The 20,522-nt window shown below is 32.9% G+C and overlaps 1 protein-coding gene across 3 annotated transcripts in view; it reads left to right on the top strand.

Annotated features, from left to right (window-relative positions):
- SLC4A11 (solute carrier family 4 member 11) overlaps positions 1-20,522 on the top strand; it is a 1,277,001-nt gene that overhangs the window by 818,912 nt on the left and 437,567 nt on the right. For all 3 annotated transcript variants that reach the window (XM_044064085.1, XM_044064086.1, XM_044064087.1), the window contains exon 9: positions 8,083-8,167. In XM_044064085.1, the coding sequence (XP_043920020.1) occupies positions 8,083-8,167 (85 nt within the window). The remainder of the gene's footprint in view (positions 1-8,082; positions 8,168-20,522) is intronic.

Here is a 20,522-nt window from a genome sequence, read left to right as displayed (position 1 = left end):
CTCCTGTTTTTGCTGACATTTTCAGTCTGCTAGCTGAATACAGCTATTTGCTACATTTATAGTGAATGTTTTGCTATAGTTTAAAAGAAGAAATTATGTTGAAGGAGGGTTGTGGCAGGGCACAGAAATGGGACCTGAATGGCTGGGACAGGGGGAGGGGGGGTTTCATGTATCTGGCTACCTGGTTGGTGTACCGGTAGAAGGAACTTCCATTTTCTGGGGGGGTTGCTCATCAGTGGAATAGTTGGGGAGTGTACACATAACTGTAATAAGCCAGTTGCTTACAATGTATCAACTGGCTTATTACAGCAAAGTGTTTTTTTCTGCTTTTTTGCTTTTCACGTAATGAGCAGAAGGAGTGGGGTGCTGGTTCATAGTACCAGCCCAAGTCAACGACTGAACCAGCTATGCTACTGGTTCCACATAGGGATTAGAGAGCCATCACTGACACATTGACAAGTTCAGACTCATGTTCTTGAGGATACATTGTTTCTTTATATTTTGCTTGAGCTTGGTTGCTCATATGTGGCAGCTGCTTTTTCTTGCTTGATACAAACTGTAACAATATGTTTTGCTCTATATGATCATATTATACTTTTCACAGACTGTGCCATCCCAGAAAAAGAACAAGTACCATTTTCATGTTTTTATTAAATATTGCTTTTTCTCTGAGTTGTAGTGGTTTTGGAGTAAGAATAATAAAATATAGGTGTTGGAATCAAAGCCACATACATAGGGATATAGGAGGCATGACACTGCAAAACATTTATTTGAATTTCTGTGGTGTGTAGGCATGTATCAGTGGACTGTTTTAGTACTGTTGCAGTCTTGCTGTATGTACATGATAAAAGTTTTGTGCAGTCATGTATGATGTGATGTGTTTTAAGCAGCAGAAAATGAAGGTGGCACACTAATACCCTGTCATTATTTCTCAGTTACAGACATCATTCCCACAATTAGCTAAAAAAAAAAAAAAAAAAATACAGAAACTTGGAAAATATATCCAGATGTACACACTATTAAAACACATAAAATTCAGTCCCACTAGGCTGCTAGCTTTTTTTTGGTGGGGAGCCAAGGTGATATCAATTCTATTATGGAAAATTTGGCCAGGACATTGGGAACTTCCCCTAAATTTTGCGTAGGGGGAAAACATTGTGTGTGATGCTATCATCTTCTGGTTTCCATTCCATGTGAGAAGGTGGGCCGGAGAAATCAGAGGAGCAATGGAGGAAGACATTTTGACTAAGGAGCTGTTAAGTAGTTGGGAAATGGTAAAATCACTACCAAATGTGAAGGCTGGTGGAGAAATCACTGAAGTGCCTGTATCATAGGAGAAGGAGAATGTGGATCTGAGTTACTTGGTGGATGAGCAGCTAGCTGACACCAAAGAGGTGTTTCAGCAGAACCTGTTTGAGAGTGAATCAGAACATAATACGGGATATATTATTACAACCCTCCAGTCTGGAGAGTTGCAGGATTATTATCTGGAGCAAATAATAGATGAGAGCAAGCTGGAGAATGGGTCAGTAGCATCGTGGAATAAGATAATGGAAAAGACAGAAGAAGAAGAAGGAAGATAAAGTGATTCAGATGTGCAGACCTATGTGCAGACAGTTAAAGAAGAAGTAGAAGAAGAATAAAGAAAAGAAGTTAAGAAAAAGTATACTGTTCGAATAAGTCGTAAAAAAGAAAAAGGGACTTGACAAGTATGAAGTCTGGGACTAATTAATTGCACCATTGGGTGTCTCTGTAAAAGAGGTAAGAGCATTTATTTTGATTAATAAAGAGAGCTTCTGTGACTTATTATTTGAAATTGGACAATATATGTAGAATTTTTTTTTGGAAATTATGAGCTAAAAAAGAATATTTATCCATGGTCAGAATATATTATTCAATAATGGTGCAATTTAGAACAGAAGTAGAGGCTGCTGAATTAAAATGTATTTAATGAATGTAAAGATTTATGATCAAACTGTGGACTGGAGGTTGGGAATGTGAAGTTATACTGAATATGGAAAATAACAAAGTGACGCATATACCAAGTGTTATAAATGTGAATGGCAATAGAGGTTTTGTTAAATATAGTGATCAGCCCAAAACTTACTTTTTTTGCAGAAAAGACAATCATTTGATTAGTGAAAGTAACAAAAGAAAATGTGTTATATGTGTACATACAGGGTGTGAAGCAAAATAATGTGAAATGAAATGTAAAAAGTGTGGTAAACAGGACGCATTTGGTTAGATTGTGAAAATGAGGAGCAATACATTGTATAAGAGGATATACAAGATGTGGAACAAGAAAAAACATACAGTACAAGAAAATGTAAAGTAGAGTGAGGTGAACAAGATTACATATATATATGTTAAAGAAGGCAAAAAAGGAGAGGAAGAAAAAAACTGATACAAATGGAGAAGGATACATGGATTGGCAGATAGTGAAAGGAAGAAAGCATTCTATAGGAAAAAGAGTTAAAGAAAGAAAAAGAAAATACAAAGGCATGCCACTTAGAGTAAAAATGGTAAATGATTATTTATTCCTTTTATTTGTTTTCACTCTTCTTCTTTGTTAGAAACTGAAAATAGTAGCTATTAATGTTAATACTATGAAAAATATTAAGAGGAGAATTGGCATAAGAGAATGGTGTGCATTATTAGATGCTAATGTGATTATATGGGAGGATATGAGATTATTAACAGTGGAAGAAAGAGTACAAGCAGAACAATTATGGAATGGAACTCTTGCTTGGAATATGGGGAAGAAAATGTGTTCATGCATTTGTATATTATCTCAAGATAACATAAAAATATGGATGTCACAATAGTGGAATCAGGATGCATCACTATAATAGATTTAAGATGGAAGAATAATGTTTTCAGAATTATAGCTTATATGCATATGTTATCAGAAAATTAAAAAAGAAATGTGTAGAAATGTATTAAATTATGCAGGTGTCAACATGAATATAATAGCAAGAGATTTCAACTGTAATTTAAGAATGAACAAAATAAAGGATATGATATTAAATAGTTAATGAAATCATGAAATATGGAAATTATATGTGGGGCTTTAGTCATTGGACTTATAAAAGAAATGACAGTATGACTGAAATTTACTATTTTTTATATTGGAAGGGTTAAAAATTATACAGCAAGGAGTTAAAGAGACCAGATTTTATGACCATTTAGTAATATGGATAAGAACACATGAAAAAAAAAGTTTATATAAAAATAGGAAAAGGGACGGAAATATGAGCTGAAAAAGAACTAGAACAAGATGACAAGAAAGTAATATATACATTATGGGAGAATCATATAGATATGAGAGAACTGTATGAAAATTGGACTACCTGGTGGATTAGTTTTAAAGAAAAATATAAAGTATGTTTTTGGAATGTATTGAAAGAAAAGAATGTGCATAAGATACTAACCCAAGAAATGTTTCAAGATATAGTAAAGAAAGAGAGACTATGTGAAAGAAAGAGAAATGTATGAAAATAATCAAATAAAGATCAATAAGTTGTTATATAAACAAAAATATTGTTTACAAGGGAAAAAGAAACAGCACCTTATTTAATCAAAGTAGTTAAAGAAGAAAATAATATAATAAGAGAGCAAAATAATAAAGAAGGAATACAGGTAAAACATAGGAAAGTATAAAAGAAATTAAGGAATATGTATATGATTTATATATCAAAAAAATAAAAAACAAAAGGAAAATATGAAACAAGCAAATTAAATATGGAAGGTAATATATGTGTAGAGAAAAGCATAAGTATTGAAGAATTAAATGAAGTGTTGAATGACATAAATATGAAACGATCAGTAGGTTTAGATGGTATTGGATATAATATGTATAACGATGTGGAATATTGGCAAAAAGCTACATTTGTAGAACTATTCAATGAATGGTTTAAATGGGAATAAACTATAAAGACATATGTATAAGGGTTATAAAGTTTTTATGGAAAAAAGGAGACAAAGATGATATAAGGATTTGGAGACCTGTAACTTTAAATAATGATACAGATGATAAGATTTTTGTGAGAATCATAACTAAAAGATTATCAAATAGAATGGGAAGGTTATATGAGCAAACTGTTTTTGGCAGAAAAGGAAAAGGAATTATTTAAGAAGTGGCAGATGTTAAAAATGGAAAAATGGTTGTTTTCTTGTGATTTTTTTCTGTAGTTTTATAGGGACTTTTAACAATTCTTTTTAGGATATTTAAGGGGTTGTGTACCTTTAAAAGCTTAATTAGTATTTAACTGTTAATTGATATTACTTACTTTATGGAATGTATTTAAGAGAACAGGATTCACTTTTGAAATTGTTCTGATGAAGTCCTTTTACCTGTTTATGGACAAAAGCTCTTAACCTACATTAATAAAATATTCTGGTTCTGGCTGTACACTGGTCCTTCTCTTCATTTTCTACATTTTTATCAGTTGGTGGAATTGGACTTTTGATCTTACTACATTGTCAGATGCAGTAATGCTGTTAGAAATCTTGATAGTTTTGAACATGTTATAAAGGTAGATAGAGGTTCCAATTGTCAATGACCAACAACCGCACTTGTTGATAAGATCAATGAAGATTTGTCTGTATTTAGGGGAGACAGCAATTTTTTTAGCTGTACCTCATATTACTCTGCCACTGCTAGTACAAGTTTAAGAATGGAAATGGAAGGAATCTCAGCCTCAAGGAAGAAGTCGGTGAAGAGGAGATCATGACATTTATATCAGTCCAGTTACACAAAGCCAATCTGTGATAAACAGGTATAGGGTGAACTTACTGTTTTTAATTTATCAAGTCACAAATTTACCAACATTGAATTATCTATTCTTAACAAATAGCTAATGTTTGTTCCATCATCAATGGACATTTGAGTGACTCTGTTACTGAGTGAAGAATGTTTGTGCATAATTTCAATCTAAAATGTTTTATTTAAAAAGGATGCTAGTTCTCCTTTTACTAATGACTCTTTAAAGAGACCATCTGTACCTACTAATACACTTGTTATCAAGCATTTTACATGGTATGTGAACAGCAAATTTATGATTTATATTTTAAACAGCAAGGTGAAAATACTTTAATTTGAATTTGCATAAAATATAGGTTTGCTTAACCTTTGTGGTAGGCAAGACATTATTCTACAACAGGTCAGCAAAGGTGGTATGACCATTATAATGGATTCTGATCGATATGCAGAAGAAATTTATGATGTTTTGTGAGGGCATACACTTTTTAAGAAACACATAAATTATATGTAGATATTATTTATAAATTTAAAAGTTTTTTCATATGATCTGTTGATTGAAAATGTCATCATTATGGAGATGCATAACAATATATATGTATCAAACCCAACTATTCCATTATTTTATGGTCTTCCAGCATAGCATAAAAACTATGAGAAAACCTCCTATGAGACTTATAAAAGTCAATGGATAAAAGAAACTATATCAAAATATTTAGAAAATCAGTTGAAACCTTTTTTTTTTAATTTTTGTAAGAGCTTTAATAAAGATACAAGTGATTTTTTTTTTTGCATTCTTTATCTCAGGAAACTGAGTTATGTGATTTAATTTTAGTTTCTTTGGATGAAAAATCATTATATTTACTGTTATACTCAATGATTGTCTATGTAAACATATTAATTTGTTAGCATAGAGACTTGAAACTATTTGTCTTATGCTGGGACAGTATACTGAACAATAATGTTTTTCTATTTAATGAAGAATATTTCCATCAGAGTCTTGCTGTACCCATGGTTAATCTTGTGGCTCACACTTATGCTAACCTACGTGTGACAAATTGGAAAGATAGTTATATAGTTAATATGAATCACTTTTGATGGAATATGTAGGTTTTTGATGATATAACTTAGTGGTGTCTTTGAATAATTTCATAACAGAATTACAAGATTCTACAGAACTTTTGTTTTCTAAAATAAAATATTCTAAAACTAAAATGAATTTTTTAGACGTTGCAATATTAATGATTTTAAATTAGACACTACTATTCATAGAAAATAATTTCAAACAATTTTATATTTGCCCTCACAAAACATGCATGCTAGGCATACATTAAATAGTATAGTAAGAAGTCAGTTATTAAGAGCAAGTAGACTAAATACTATATATGATCTTTCCACATTGAAGACAATAACATGATAAAAGTTTTTTTAAGCAGAGGTTACACAGTCAGTTATTAATTAGAAATATTAATGCTGTATTATTAAAACACAATAGTATTGGCAAACCATTTTTGTCTACATCTGATGTGAGTAATTTTAATAGAGATCTGCCTCCAATTAAGTTTGGCTAAATTATGAAATGTAATGGAAGGACTTTACAGATTAGAAATACTATTAAAAATAATTGATCGATAATGAGATCTTGTTCAGGTGTTGCTAAAATTTTTGGATCTGAACCAACTTTTATATACGCAAAAGTAAGAAATCTAAAACAAATGTTATTTTACAAAGATTTTATTCCTTCTCAGCTGACTATATTGGATTAGAGAAAGTACTAAGCCACGTTATAATTGTCAGTTTTTCAATACTGTAAATATAGGCATCAAGTTTATACATGCTGTTACTAACAAATAATTTATTTTTAAAACTTTGACAACATGTTGTACTGGAAATCTTGCTTATTTTTCCAACTATGTTAAATGTACGATTTTTTACATAGGTAAATGTAAGTTAAAATAAAAGATATTCTGTCATTTTTAGATATGTGTAGATGTATTAAAACCAATGCATTGTGTAAACATATTGAATCAAAGGGAAACTAACACATTTTGAAGTTTACGGTCATTTAAAATATGTAGAAAAGCAAACATGGAGGTGATTTGGCACTTGTAAATGAATTAGCAGAATATAAATGGATAAGGTTTTTAGAGCTGATTGTACACCAGGTCTGAATGTGATAGTGTTAAACCAGTACTGACATATAAACAACACATGTTTTAAATTTCCATGCTGTGTAAGAATAATGAGTGTATCACATGATTTGTTTGATAAACTGTTATTGACATTTATTTCCTACTTAAATGTTAACTAAATTTGTAAGATGCAGTGCATTGAGAAAGCATTTTACACTCAAAACCGTTGCATATATCATGCATTTTGTCTGGGCCAATACCAAGCAAATATCATATGCATGCATTAAATTGTCTTTAAAGCAGCTGGTGCTCTTTAAATTTTAATACTATGAAAACTTTTTTTAATAAAATTAATATCATGGCCAGGCCTCCTTCCAGCACTGGGCTGTTGGCAGCTGCCGAGCTCTCTAATGCTAGATATGGCCCTGCACTGCACAGGTAGGTGGAAAGCAGCTCGAATTTAATGCAGTACAGCATGATATAGTCAGAAACATGACCTAGAGAGAAACAGAACCTTGATTATCCCCTAAGCAATGTGGGTTTGATTATTGGCTTAGAAAAGTTGAAAATGACTAGAGTAAAAAGAATTGTGATGGAGGTAGGTTTGGGGTAGCATGAGAATGTTTTATTTTTTTTTGTTACAGAAAATGTGTCAATGCCTTTGAACTGTTTATTAGATTAGGCAGCTAAATATAAATCATAAAAATAGGAAGAAGTACACTGAACATATGGAAAAGACTAAATTAGTACTGGAGGCTGGTGGGATAGCAACATAGGGGCTAGATGAAATAATACTGCAGTTTTGGTAATTCAGCAGTTGCTTTTTATTAGTATTTTCATCTTTTAATATGCAGTATGTGTACAGGTTTCAAGTTGTAACATATTTCAATCAGTTTGCATGTTGTATTGGCAATACTGGTTAGTATTGTTACAGAGGTTATGTGACAGATATTTTGTATTGTACTGTCACGAATACTTTAAAAGAAACACATTCAAATATTTAAACTGTGCGAAGTTTTTTCTGGTAATGGGTGTGTTCTGGAAACAGATCCTTGCAATCTGTTTACTGTGCATTTCTTTGCTGACTTATTTTATCCAATGTCCAAAGACTCACCAGTAATTGCTTTTCTTCAACTGGGATAATTTATATATTTGTTTATTAAATTATTCATGTATTTATTTATTTTACAGTTTACTAATTTTCTAAAGATTGGTAAAGGGATGTTTGATGACATTAAACGTAGACTTCCTTTATACCCCTCTGATTTCACTGATGGTAAGTAAAGCTTTATTTATTTATTTATTTATTTTAAATACAGATCAAGCAGCAGTTACTACTGTGTATTTAAATAGTCTAAGTTTAATACAGTCTGATGGAATAAACTGTATTTAAGAAAATGTTCTTTAGGATGTATTAGATGTGATTTGACCTGCAAATACAATGACAATGAATGTAACAGTATTAACAGTAATCAAGAAGCTGGGTGACATGGTAATAGATATGCATCCAGATTAAGTAAAGTACAAATACTACACATGTTTCTTATCAAATTTTGTAGATCTAACATTAAAAATTGAAATGGAAAAATTGTGACCACTTATTGAAAAGAGTAGAGGTCCTTTATTTTACACCACACAAAAACATATTATTTGCATAGTTACAGAATGTATATATTTATAGGCAGATAGAAGTTTCTATTTTTTACTATCATTTTTCTTATAACATCTTCATTGTTATTATTCCATAGATGACCCCCACTCCTTTTTCCACAACCATAATCTAATGTTTCACAATATATCTGCCAATGTACATTTTCCATTAAATAAAATTTAATTTTATTTCAAATAACCCATATTACAAAAAATAAACTCTTATCTACCCTTTTCACATGTTCATTTCTTCTTATTATTATTATGCCCACACATAATCCTATTCATATCTATATTGTTTATGGCATTAGTATTTTCAATACATTCTTCTTTATTCTCAGTACATTCTTCTTCACACAGTTTTTGCAGAGTTTCACCACTCTTTTATACTTCAGAAAAACATGATCTGTTGTCTTTTCCTACACACAAAATAAACTCTTTCAGTGTTCTTTTTAAATGGCATATTCCCCTTTTACTGATAACTTATTTACTACCAGTCTCCACAGGAAATCCTGACAGTCTACTATCTTGATGCACTGCATTTTCCTGACTTTAATGCCTTTATTCACTTCTTCTGGTAAAAATTCCTATGCATTTACATAACTTCTTCATCTTCTTTTGGCTGCTCCCATTAAGGGTCGCCACAGCAGATCAACTGTTTCCATTTCTTCCTGTCATCTGCATCTTGCTCTGTCACACCAACCACCTGCATGTCCTCTCTCACCACATTCATAAACCTTATCTTAGGCCTTCCTCTTTTCCTGTTACCTGGCAGCTTCATCCTTAGCATCTTTTTCCCAATATACTCAGCATCCCTCCTCAGCACATGTCCAAACCAACATAATCTTGCCTCTCTGGCTTTGTCTCCAAACCTTCCAACCTGGGCTGACCCTCTAATATACTTATTCCTAATCCTGTCCATCCTCGTCACACCCAGTGCAAATCTTAACATCTTCAACTCTGCCACGTCAAGCTCTGACTCCTGCCTTTTTGTCAATGCCACTGTCTCCAACCCATATAACATAGCTGGTCATCAAACTACCCTCTTGTAGACATTCCCTTTCACTCTTACTGGTACTTGCCTGTCACAAATCACTCCTGACACTCTTCTCCACACACTCCATCCTGCTTGTACTCTGTTCTTCACCTCTCTTCCACACTCACCATTGCTCAGAACTGTATATAACAATATTGTTTTATCACATTGTTATACTACATCATTCTCTCTTTCTCTATATCATCAGTTTTTATTCTCTGTGTTAGTATTTTTTCTTGATAACTTTTAATGTCTTCATTTATACATTAGTTTTCTCTTTTCCTATTCTCATCATCTCTGAGAAATGTTTGTACTTACATTCTTACTACTATTTTCGCATTCTCTCCATTTTCTCAGAATAATACTCTATAGAATTTTAAAGAAGCAGAATAAACAACTGGATTTAGTAACCTCATTTCCCCTTTATGTTCACTCATATACAACATGCCTCTTTTCACTGGGTTTAATATTGAATCCTGTATGAAAAAAACATATCAGTTGCACAATCTCATTTTCAAACATTTGTGGGATCATATACACATTTGATAAATATGCCGTCTTCCTATTAATACAGCATTCACAAGATAAACCTTTTGCCAAATGCTAATTTATATATCTTCTACAAAAGACATTATTTATTTAATTTCTTTTATCAAATCCTTCTACTACATCATAACTGCATATTTTTTCCCAAATTTTATTCCTATATTCCTAGGAAAAGCATATCATTAATTGAAATATACCCCCCCCCCAGTTTTTACCACATCACCCAAACCCGTAATCTTATCTTTATTCAGGTTCATTCATATTTTCTTTATACATGAATTCAGATAAACTGACACTTCCCTCATCCATATTTTGTTCTTTGCAACTACAACTTTATCGGATGTGTATGTCAAAATTACTAGAATCACCCCTTCCTTTTGCATCTAGCATCATTCATTTTATAAGCTATTTGACTCACTATCACATTCATTACCAGTGTAAAGAATATTCCAGGCATGTGACTTCCTTGTCTTATACCACACTTATGCATATTTCTTTACTCAGCCACCCATCTACTAACACTGTCACTCTATTATTTTGATATGCTGACATGCACACTCCCCTGATTCTATTAGCTATTCCATACCTCTCCATAGCATTCCATAAAGCATCATATTGTCAAGTATCAAATGCCTTGGTAAAGTCACCTACCATAAGTTTCATACCCTCCCTTTTACTTAAAATATTATCTGCAATTTGTCTCACAACCATAACAATTCTAGCTATCCCTTCTCTTTTATACCATATATAGTTTCTGCCACAATATCCCTCATCATTCTTTCTATTATCCTCTTTATTATTCTTATAAATAGTTTATAATCTGTGTTATTTGTAGGCTCATAGGTTCATAGGTGTTTACCAGGCTAACTACCACCAGGGCTTTTTTAAGCCTAGCCCTGCATCCCAAATCTCTGACAACTTCTGATACCCTTGATAAGTGTAAGCATGGGCCTGGGAGATGAACCATTTATGGGTTACCTGTTTGTATCAGAGACACGCAGTGCCAAACCAGGAATGAATTTCCAGTTTCCCATCCAATTGTCCAAGTTGCTCTTGAATTGGATTAGGGAAGAACTCTGCTTCACATGGATGGTGAGCCTGTTCCATAGATGGGGTAGTCTCTGGGGTACATACCTATCTCTCCAGTGGGTCATATTTATATCACATGCAAGGTTTAAGTATTTAGAATGGGTAAATTTGGTACTGTTTGTTTTGTGGATATGCAGGAGGTCCATCATAGTGGGGTCTGACAATGCCCTTTATGCCAGTTATAGATCTCCCCTCAAAAACTTGTAGGAGACAGAATACAAAGATAGGACCTTGAGGCAGTCTGCATATGACATATTACTTATACCCACTATTTTTTAGTGAGGAACCTCTGTGGACATTCCAATTGTTGGATATGCCTGGTTAGGTACATACCAAAGGGGGCATTGTACTCAATGATAGGTCTGATGAATGCCGAATAAAGAGGAACAATGACTTCCTTGGTCTTAGATGCCATATCTTTGCTTATAAGTTGCGCAACATAGAATGATTTCCTCACCACTGTAGACACGTAATAATCAAAGGCTAGATTACTATGTGTCTATGTATTTAGTGTGATGTGTCTCCATTTTTAAGTCTTTTCTTATTTCTTCCATATAAATTTTAATACCCCCTTACATAACTCTTCATAAACAAACCCTCCTTCAACCATTTATTCACTGTATTTATTAAATATTCTCTTTGTCAGTCCTCTAATTTCTTATTTATTCCATACCCTATACTGTCTGGGCCTGATACTGAATCAACATTTACTTTCCTAAGTACTTTATCCAATTCACTAATTGTAATTTCTTTATCAAAACTTTCCTTAACTTGGTGTTGACTTTTTTAACTTTATATTATCTCTCTTATTTACCTTCTATTTACTCTTATACGTATTTTACACATAGCGCACTATAATAATCATAATTAGCTCTTGTGTTCTGTTTATCTTTCCTTTTGCATTTTTCATTTCACTCATTATACTAATATTCTCATTTATAATTTTACCTAAATATGAAAAATCCTCTCCCTTGTAAATACTATTTCTGCCTAAACAGTAATACCTCAACATTTTCTCAATTTCTTTTATATATTTATTTTTCTATATCATAATATTCTCTTGTATTATTCTTTAAATTCTCTAATAGAGTTCTACACATTTTACCATACATCACTTTCTCTTACTTTCTTATATCATCCTGGCATTGAAATACTTTTTATACTTCTTTTTTTAATTCAAACCACCATACATATCAGTTTTAAAGAAGTCCTTCATGGTTATATGATCCTTCCATAACTGCAGTACTTGCCACTCCCTAATTTCATCCATTAAGTTCTCACCTATTCTTTTTGTTCCCTTTTATATTTTAATATACTCCTTTTCTTCCATCACCTCCATCCATATTGGTAAATGGTCTGAAAACCCCATCATATCTGCTACCCCTAAACCTTTCGATAATAAAAAAATAATCACTTTAAGATCCAAGTGATCCTTCTATAAGTACATTGACTTTTGTTCCACACAGCTAATTTACCACATTTTATCACTTCCTGTATTTTTGTATATCTTTCCCTTTCTTTTTACATTTCTCCCTTAGATCACAACTGAAGTCTATTGCAATTATACATTTCATGCTAACCACCACATAATCCAATATTTAATGAAACAGATTATCTTTCCTTGCAAGGTATTTGTGCATATAATGCTATAATTCTATAAACATACCCTCTCCATCTCACATCCACAATTAACATTCCCAGCCTTACCAATGTTACTATCTAGTATTTTCACTATTTCATTACACAACACAGCCACTCCAGAATATTATTAACTTTCCAAGTTCCATATTATATTTCTATCCCACAGTACTTCTGTTTACGGTCTTTCCTCACTTGTCAGGAATTTAACATCCTCTTACAGAATAACACCCACTTCACATTTAGCACAACTTTCCAGTATCCCTATCTTTCTTATAGTGTTAATAATACTGTCCACATTTACTGAAAGTCTAAAGTTGTTTATTTCCTTCTTTTTAAGTTTAGGAAAAATACATTTAAATTTTAATTTTCTTATTTTTGCTCTTTCCTCCAAATTAATATTTTTCTTGTGTTTATGTATATGTACAAATAATCTTTGATCCTCAGGATCAGATTTTCACTGACTACAACGTCAAAAAAATATTAGTATCAGTCCCTTCTGCTGACATCTTTTTCTGCATGTACTTTCTCTCCTCATTTCCCCTTTTTATTTTGACTTATTTACTACAATTTATTCTTCACCTATATCACCATGTTCCCCAGCTTCTTGTTCTCCTTCCTCATTCTTCCCATTCCCTTTTTTTCATTATTTACTGCTGGCTTTTGATAACTCATCCAAAAGTGCCTGATTATTTTGACAAAACTTGCATTCAAGCCCACATTATCTTGCTGTATACCTTTCTCCCCACATTGGCTACATTGTACCTTGTCAAATTCATTAATTACATGAGAAAAATCCCCACAAAAGAAACCTGATTTGGTCAGAACATATCTTATTGTCCACTGTATTACAGATGGGCAAAGGGGGAACTCTTAAAGATAAATTGTTGTATAAAGAAACTGTTTAATACTGAGGGAATTGTTTATGCTTTGCAATGTCCCTGTAGGTTGTTTTTTGAAAGCCAGAGGGCATTTAAAATCTGATTTCAAGAACATATTAGAGATGTTTAAAAAGTACATTTGGAAAGCCATCTTGCTGTTCACGTTAAAGATTTTCATGAAAGTGATGGTACTTTGTGAAAGGGCTATATTTTAGATCATGTGGTATTACAGATGGGTAATGGAGAACTCTTAAAGATAAATTATTGTATAAAGAAACTGTTTATATTTTAAAATATGATACACTTGTCCCTAAGGGGTTAAATATGGATTGTAATTGGAAATATGTAATTAGTTAAGTCATTTAGTTGGTTTTACTGAAGTATCAATTGTTTTGTTGAGTTATTTAGTGTGGCCTTTTTCAAGATGGTGTTTGTACTCCTGGGGAGGGTCTTTTGCTGAGGCGCTAGAGATAATAAATTCTTTACTTTATTATGTAGCTGTGGTTTCTTGTTTAAACATTATTTGTGTGGTGCAGCATATTGTATTGTCCCTCTATGACCAGCCACAAAAACAACACTTGGCAAATGTTCCACAATGTTTTTTTTTCACATTTTAAAACAGTTTCTAACCACTACCCTCCATTCCATAAGTTTCTGTTATCTCTAACTAACACAATATTATCAATAGCTTAACACAAACCCTACATACATTTTTAATTCCTTTGTTAAGTTTATTAATAGAATGGTAAGTGTGATATCTAGCACTATAGGTGTAGTTTGATGTAACATTATTAGCATTCTTTCAACACTATTTTGTACTTTTGCTAGACATGCAAGATGAGGTATATGTGGCATGTGATTACAATATCTTGATCCATTTCTAACTATATTAATGGAATGTTTATTAAACTGATTTGCCGCCATATTAGGGTCTATTGTAATATCTCCTTTTATTTCAATAGACATAACTGGATTGCTATTTTTTGAGAGTTTATATACTTTTAATAAGCCTTCTTAATTGTGGTGTTGGTTGTAAGCTTCATTTATTGCTTTATTTTTTTCATATTTGATTTTAAACCAAGGTTGCAGTAATTTTATCAAGGTTTGTTTTCTTGTTTCTTGTTGGATAGTTTTTTAAATGCATGACATAGTCTATTGTTCTTTCTATAATGTTTAGTGAGCATTTTGTTCCACCAGTAAAGAAATCTGTTGGTTTTATCTTTGTTTTTAACTATTGTTATCACCATGTCTTTGCATACTATTTCCACTAATATAATATAACCAAAGTCATTGACAAGTAGACTTGTTGAATCCCTCCAGTTACATTGCTTCTACCGTCTTTGATTATACTATAATCAGTTTCCCCTTAATTATATATTTTATTAGCAGTTAAAGGTTTTTTTATATTTTCTCATATCAAAGCATATTAATTTATGGTCAGACTTTTCCAAATGTATAAAAACTTTAATATTAGTTACCAGGTATACATGATTTGCTGAGATTAGAGCTAATGAGGTATCTTTTCTAGTATTCAACTAATTGAGTTAACCCATAAAACAATAACTTTTTAACAAACTGTCATACATTGCAATTATTGGAACTTAATTTCTGCCATTTAATATGTTGGCAATTAATATCACCTACGAGTATTAACTTTTTAATACTGTCTATTTTTTTCAAATTGTAAAAACTTATTATACTTTGTATTATCCATACTTACCATTATTATGACAGGTAGCAATAGCAATGAGCTAGGTAGAAATAGAGACAGTAGTAATGTATTTCAACTTAACCAAGGCATTTGATATCTTGCCTTATACAACAATATATTAAATATCAATTAAAGATAAAGATAATCCATACTTGATAAACTTGATAATTACTTGGTTAATAGGTAAAACACAAACTGTAGTAATACAAGGGCATGCTTGAGAGTCATTAAAAGTAATTGATGGTGTTCCACGGGGATCAGTCCTGGGTCCTTTACTATTTAATACAGTGTTTGCCAAAATTCCAAAATGGAAAAAAATGTTGGCTAAAGAAGTATGTAGATGATTATAAATTTGGTTTTAGAATTAGAGATATAAATAACTTCAATGATATTAATAACTATTTGTCAGAAATAGCAAAATGGGCAGAGACCATGGATATTATGTTCAGTCTGAATAAGTGTAATAACATGTACTTTGGTAAACAAATATTAAAACAATCCCTAATACTACAAAATTCTGCATTAGTAGGTGCACTAGAGTGTAAAGACTTGGGCATAACAATAGCATCAGAACAGAGTCAGCGAGGTGCTCTGCCTCACACATGGACCGTTTTTTTCCAGCATGGGGAGTCTCTGTCTGATAAATCTATCCTCCCTCCGCCCCAGCTTATTCCCGCCTTTAAAGGGTTAAAGTTAGCTTGCTCTAGTTTTTTTGGGTGGATTGGTTTTTTGAGGTGGAGCATGTCCATTAATTCCGGGTTTGGATGACCTTAGGCATGTCACACATGTCACCTCTGAGCAGACGGTATAGTGTGACTGAAGCTTCAATTCAGTTCTTCTGCATTTTGGAGTGACAGATTTTGTTTCATCCTTTTTTTGGGCCCTTTTTTTGCCGGTCTCTCTCTGCTCTGCAGATTGTGGGAATGGCATTGCATATGAATGGGCATTGTACTTTCGATCATTGGTCTGATATGAGGAAAGGGGAACAACCACTTTAGCAATGTGAGTGTCAAAGAAAGGCCACTGTCAACCCTGGTCCCCCCAGGTCCCTGAACCTCTCTTCTGTGAGTGGATTGCCACCTATATGAGGTGTTGGGGTTACCTTTTTTTTTCCCATGTTTTATGTATTTTTTTATTTTTTAACTTTTTGGCAGCTAACTGGGCCATGGCACCGCAATCCTGTTTCCTGTTCCCCCGATGCGGATATCCGTGTCCGTCCACCATGCAACTATGGCTATAGGCGCTGTCAAAGCAACTGCCAGCATAAAGTCCTCCATGTTGGCCTGTACTTCTGAGAAGTATGCCAAACAATAGAGGAACAAGAAAGAACCGAGGGACACCACCCACTTGTGACCGACTTGAGCTCTGGAGCGCCAGCAACTCTAACCAACTGTTCTGTGGGTTCTGTCCCTTGCAAGCCCAATGCAACCACATATGTGACATATTTTTTTGCTATTTGGTTTTTAGGTTTTTTCTGTAACCTTGTCGAGGTGTGTCATTAAAAAGGTCAAGGCATGATCTTCCCTTGACAAAGCCAAACTGGGTCGGGTCCAATGTCTGCAAGTCCCCTTAGTGTTAAGCTTGTAGCGGTAATTACCAGGGTGCGAGGCACCGGTAGTGGGGACTGGAGTGGGACCACAGTTGCGTCGTATTTATGTGCGGTTTTTAATTCCTCATTTAGCCTAGCACCCATCCGTAAACTGCCATTTCTAGATGTGTGCATCAAGTAGTAGATAAGGCAATGAGGCAATGAGGTTTATTAATGAAAAATATATCTTTAATGCATAATCATTATTTGGTAGAGCTATAAACAGTGTAAGACCCATTTTGGAACATAGTAGTGTTTTCTGCCCAGAAAATTCACAAAAAATGATATCATTATTAAATATTTGATATAAAGCAAGATGTTGATTAAATATTTTCACAATTCATGACTGTTATGTTAAGGAAAAACATATTCTGGCGTATAATGCATTTAGAAATAAATCGTTGCAAGTAATATTAAATGCAGAAAAAAATGAAAGCACAAACATTCACAAACACAAACTTTATGTGTTTAAGGTCTAAAAATGCAAAGCCAGAATGTGTGGATCATATATAATCCAAAATATTCAAATAATATGTAATAAGTTACCTCTTTATATATACAAGTCAAAAATATCACCACTTTTTAAGAAAAAAAGTTAGAAGAATGGGTAGGATATAAGGCTTGCAAGCTTACTTTTTCAGCAAACAGTGTTTCTTGATGGTCTTAGGGCCGGACTATTTTAATTAGAACTTATGAAAACTGAACACAGTAGACTATGCATGCTTTTTACTTTGGCTTTTTTATTAACTTTTACTGTATTCAGTGGGGTATTGCCCCATGTTGTAGCACTTTCATCCCTCTGCAGTAGCAACAGCAGTATGCCCTTCTATGGGCTTTTTTACCAGTTTTGGCAATTACAGCTGATTGCGAGGCATGACTATCCATTTGAGAAGGAGAAGGGGTGTAGGCATCATCCACACTTTGAAAAATCACATGTTCAAGACTGCATCACATTGAGGAAGTTTGTCTCACTTTCATTGTTATAATTTTTGTTACCAAATAGTGTACATAAAAATTGAATCATCGTACCTCAACAAAATAGCTTTTTAATAGGTATGAATATAGAGTTTTCTTTCAACAAAATATTTCAATAAAAATTCTTAAAATATGTATGGAAAAGCTGTCATAAACCATGCTGCGAACTTCCAAGCTGAATTTTTGAGTGTTTCTGTATTCAACATTTTGTCTGGTTGTTCCATGCTGTGAGGGAGGTAGTGTTCCACATTTTGGAAATGGAAGCTTGATAGTTATAGGACGCAGTTGTTGAGTGAAAGCAAATGCCTGGCTGAGCCAATCATGCTGAAATAACCATCTTTGTGACTTGGTGGGGATAGGGAAAAGTTTAGTGTCTGAAAGCTCCAAGCTGAAGTTCATTACTGTGACTGCATATTCTTTCATTATTTTCTGTAGGCAGTGTTACCAGGACACACTACCAACAGCAGAATAAGCCTATATGTAATTTTTACTTAGTTTTTATGGATATCAATATGGCACATGGATTCTTTGTAGTGGCAAGTAGAAAAGCATTACTGTGGATGTTACGTCTTCATTTTCTTCATAATGAGAAAGCAGGAGTATAGAGAATAGGGGTATCATTTTTGGTGGCTGCTAATGTATGAAAGTAATTGATGGATACGCAGTCACTTGAGGGGAATAGTATCTGGCTAAGAGCAACATGACTATTATGTTTATGTGATTCCTTCACAGCCAAATGTAATGTATCATCTCAGAAGAGTACATTCCACTTGATCAGTGTGCATGTGCTCTGTACTCTTGTCTCATTTGAAGCCCCTGATTTTTTGTTCTTCTTTTTTTATTGTGAACTGCCTTTTCTGGCACTGACAGATGGCCTCTTATATACAGTTAGTAAATCCTGCTTTTCAGAGGGATTTTGCCATTGCAGTCTGACACTATGCATGGTAGTATGTTGATTTCAACCCTGGCTAGTTCACCTATGTACAAAAGGCTAGGTAAAACGAATCTACAAACATTTATCTACTAAATTCTCATTATTAACGAAGTAAAAATCCTATGTATTTCATCAAAAAATACTTTTTTTTCCAGTTGTAATGTAGCATGGATACAGTGTCATTTTTTTTCAATATCTAAAGCTGTAGAGTCAAATTCAGTGTTGTGTTGCACTGAAAGCTGTGCTATATGAATCACAGTCTTAGGACCATTTTGTAGCTGAATATCATGTTTTATTAGCTGTCTAGAATGAAATCTCAAAAGGGTATCTGTGTGGTTTTAGCTGATGTGACTTTATACTTAGTGTAACATTTTGCATTTATATTTTATATATATATATATATATATATATATATATATATATATATATATATATATCAGTTACCTTCATTTGAATGAAAACTCATTTTACTGAAACCCATTTGACTGACAACTAGTACTTCAGTACATTTTAAGGCAAATAACAGGGATTTGTCTCCTTCGCCATTGTAGTGTGACCCTGGAGTTGGTGTATATAGTTGGGGGGTGTGGGGGGGCACATCGGGGGTGTGGGAAGTAAAGCCCCCCACCTATATTGGTTTAAATTCTGTACTTTTTGTGTTATATTAACACTCCACTAACTATAGTCAAATGAAGGTAACCTCTATATATATATATATATATATATATATATATATATATATATATATATTTTTTTTTTTATTAAACTGTGCTATGGTGAATTTCTGTTCGGTATGCTAACTACAAAAAACAAAATAATAATTATTTGTAAGGAAAAGTAATATTCTGTCAATTTAGATGTTACAGCTAAGTGTGCATATTTTATGCTCTGAGATGCATGATCATATGTTAGAGTCTCTGGCCAACTTTGTAAAAGTTACTGCAGTGTACAAAAAAGAAATAAATGAATAAAAGTGAGATTTTCAAGGGGTCTCGTCAGGAAAATTTCATAAGACTTTCTTGAACTATTTGATGAATATTGCTTTTTGAAGTTAGGCCAGAATTCAGGCCAAAATGGCCTTTTTAAATTGACAGAGTAAAACTTTTACAAAACCATTGGTTGATAACAAATGGACAGCTTTCAGTTCACCTCTGACTAAAACAAGCAAGAGCTATTTAAACATGTGTCTATTATATTGGAGTGATTTGAAACTTAAAATGAATGTTTCCATATAAATATGATCTGTTCATACATTGGACATGTTGAGGCATAATAATAACACTATTTGTTAATTAAAATTCAAGATCTAGATGCTTCTTTGTCTTCTTTGAGGGTAGGAACACAGCCCAAAGGTATTTAATGGAAAATTGTGCTAGTGACATTTCCTGAAAGTCTCATGAATACCTGTTGAATGATTTTCGATATTAAGATATTAATCTAGGTACAGACCATCTGAAAATGTTCGGCAGTTAAGGGTTTAAATGTACTATCACCAGTTGCTGTTGTGTGTATTATTGCAATGCCATCTTTGTACACATATTCAGTTTTGAGTTTTCTGTGATTCAGCTGGAGTTCTATAGAAA

The sequence above is a fragment of the Protopterus annectens genome, chromosome 2.part2 (genome assembly GCF_019279795.1).
Source record: "Protopterus annectens isolate FY-2018-M chromosome 2.part2, PAN1.0, whole genome shotgun sequence".
Classification (NCBI taxonomy): domain Eukaryota; kingdom Metazoa; phylum Chordata; order Ceratodontiformes; family Protopteridae; genus Protopterus; species Protopterus annectens.
The sequence above is the reverse complement of the archived record's forward strand: the minus strand, read 5'-3'. Positions and strand labels throughout refer to the sequence as shown.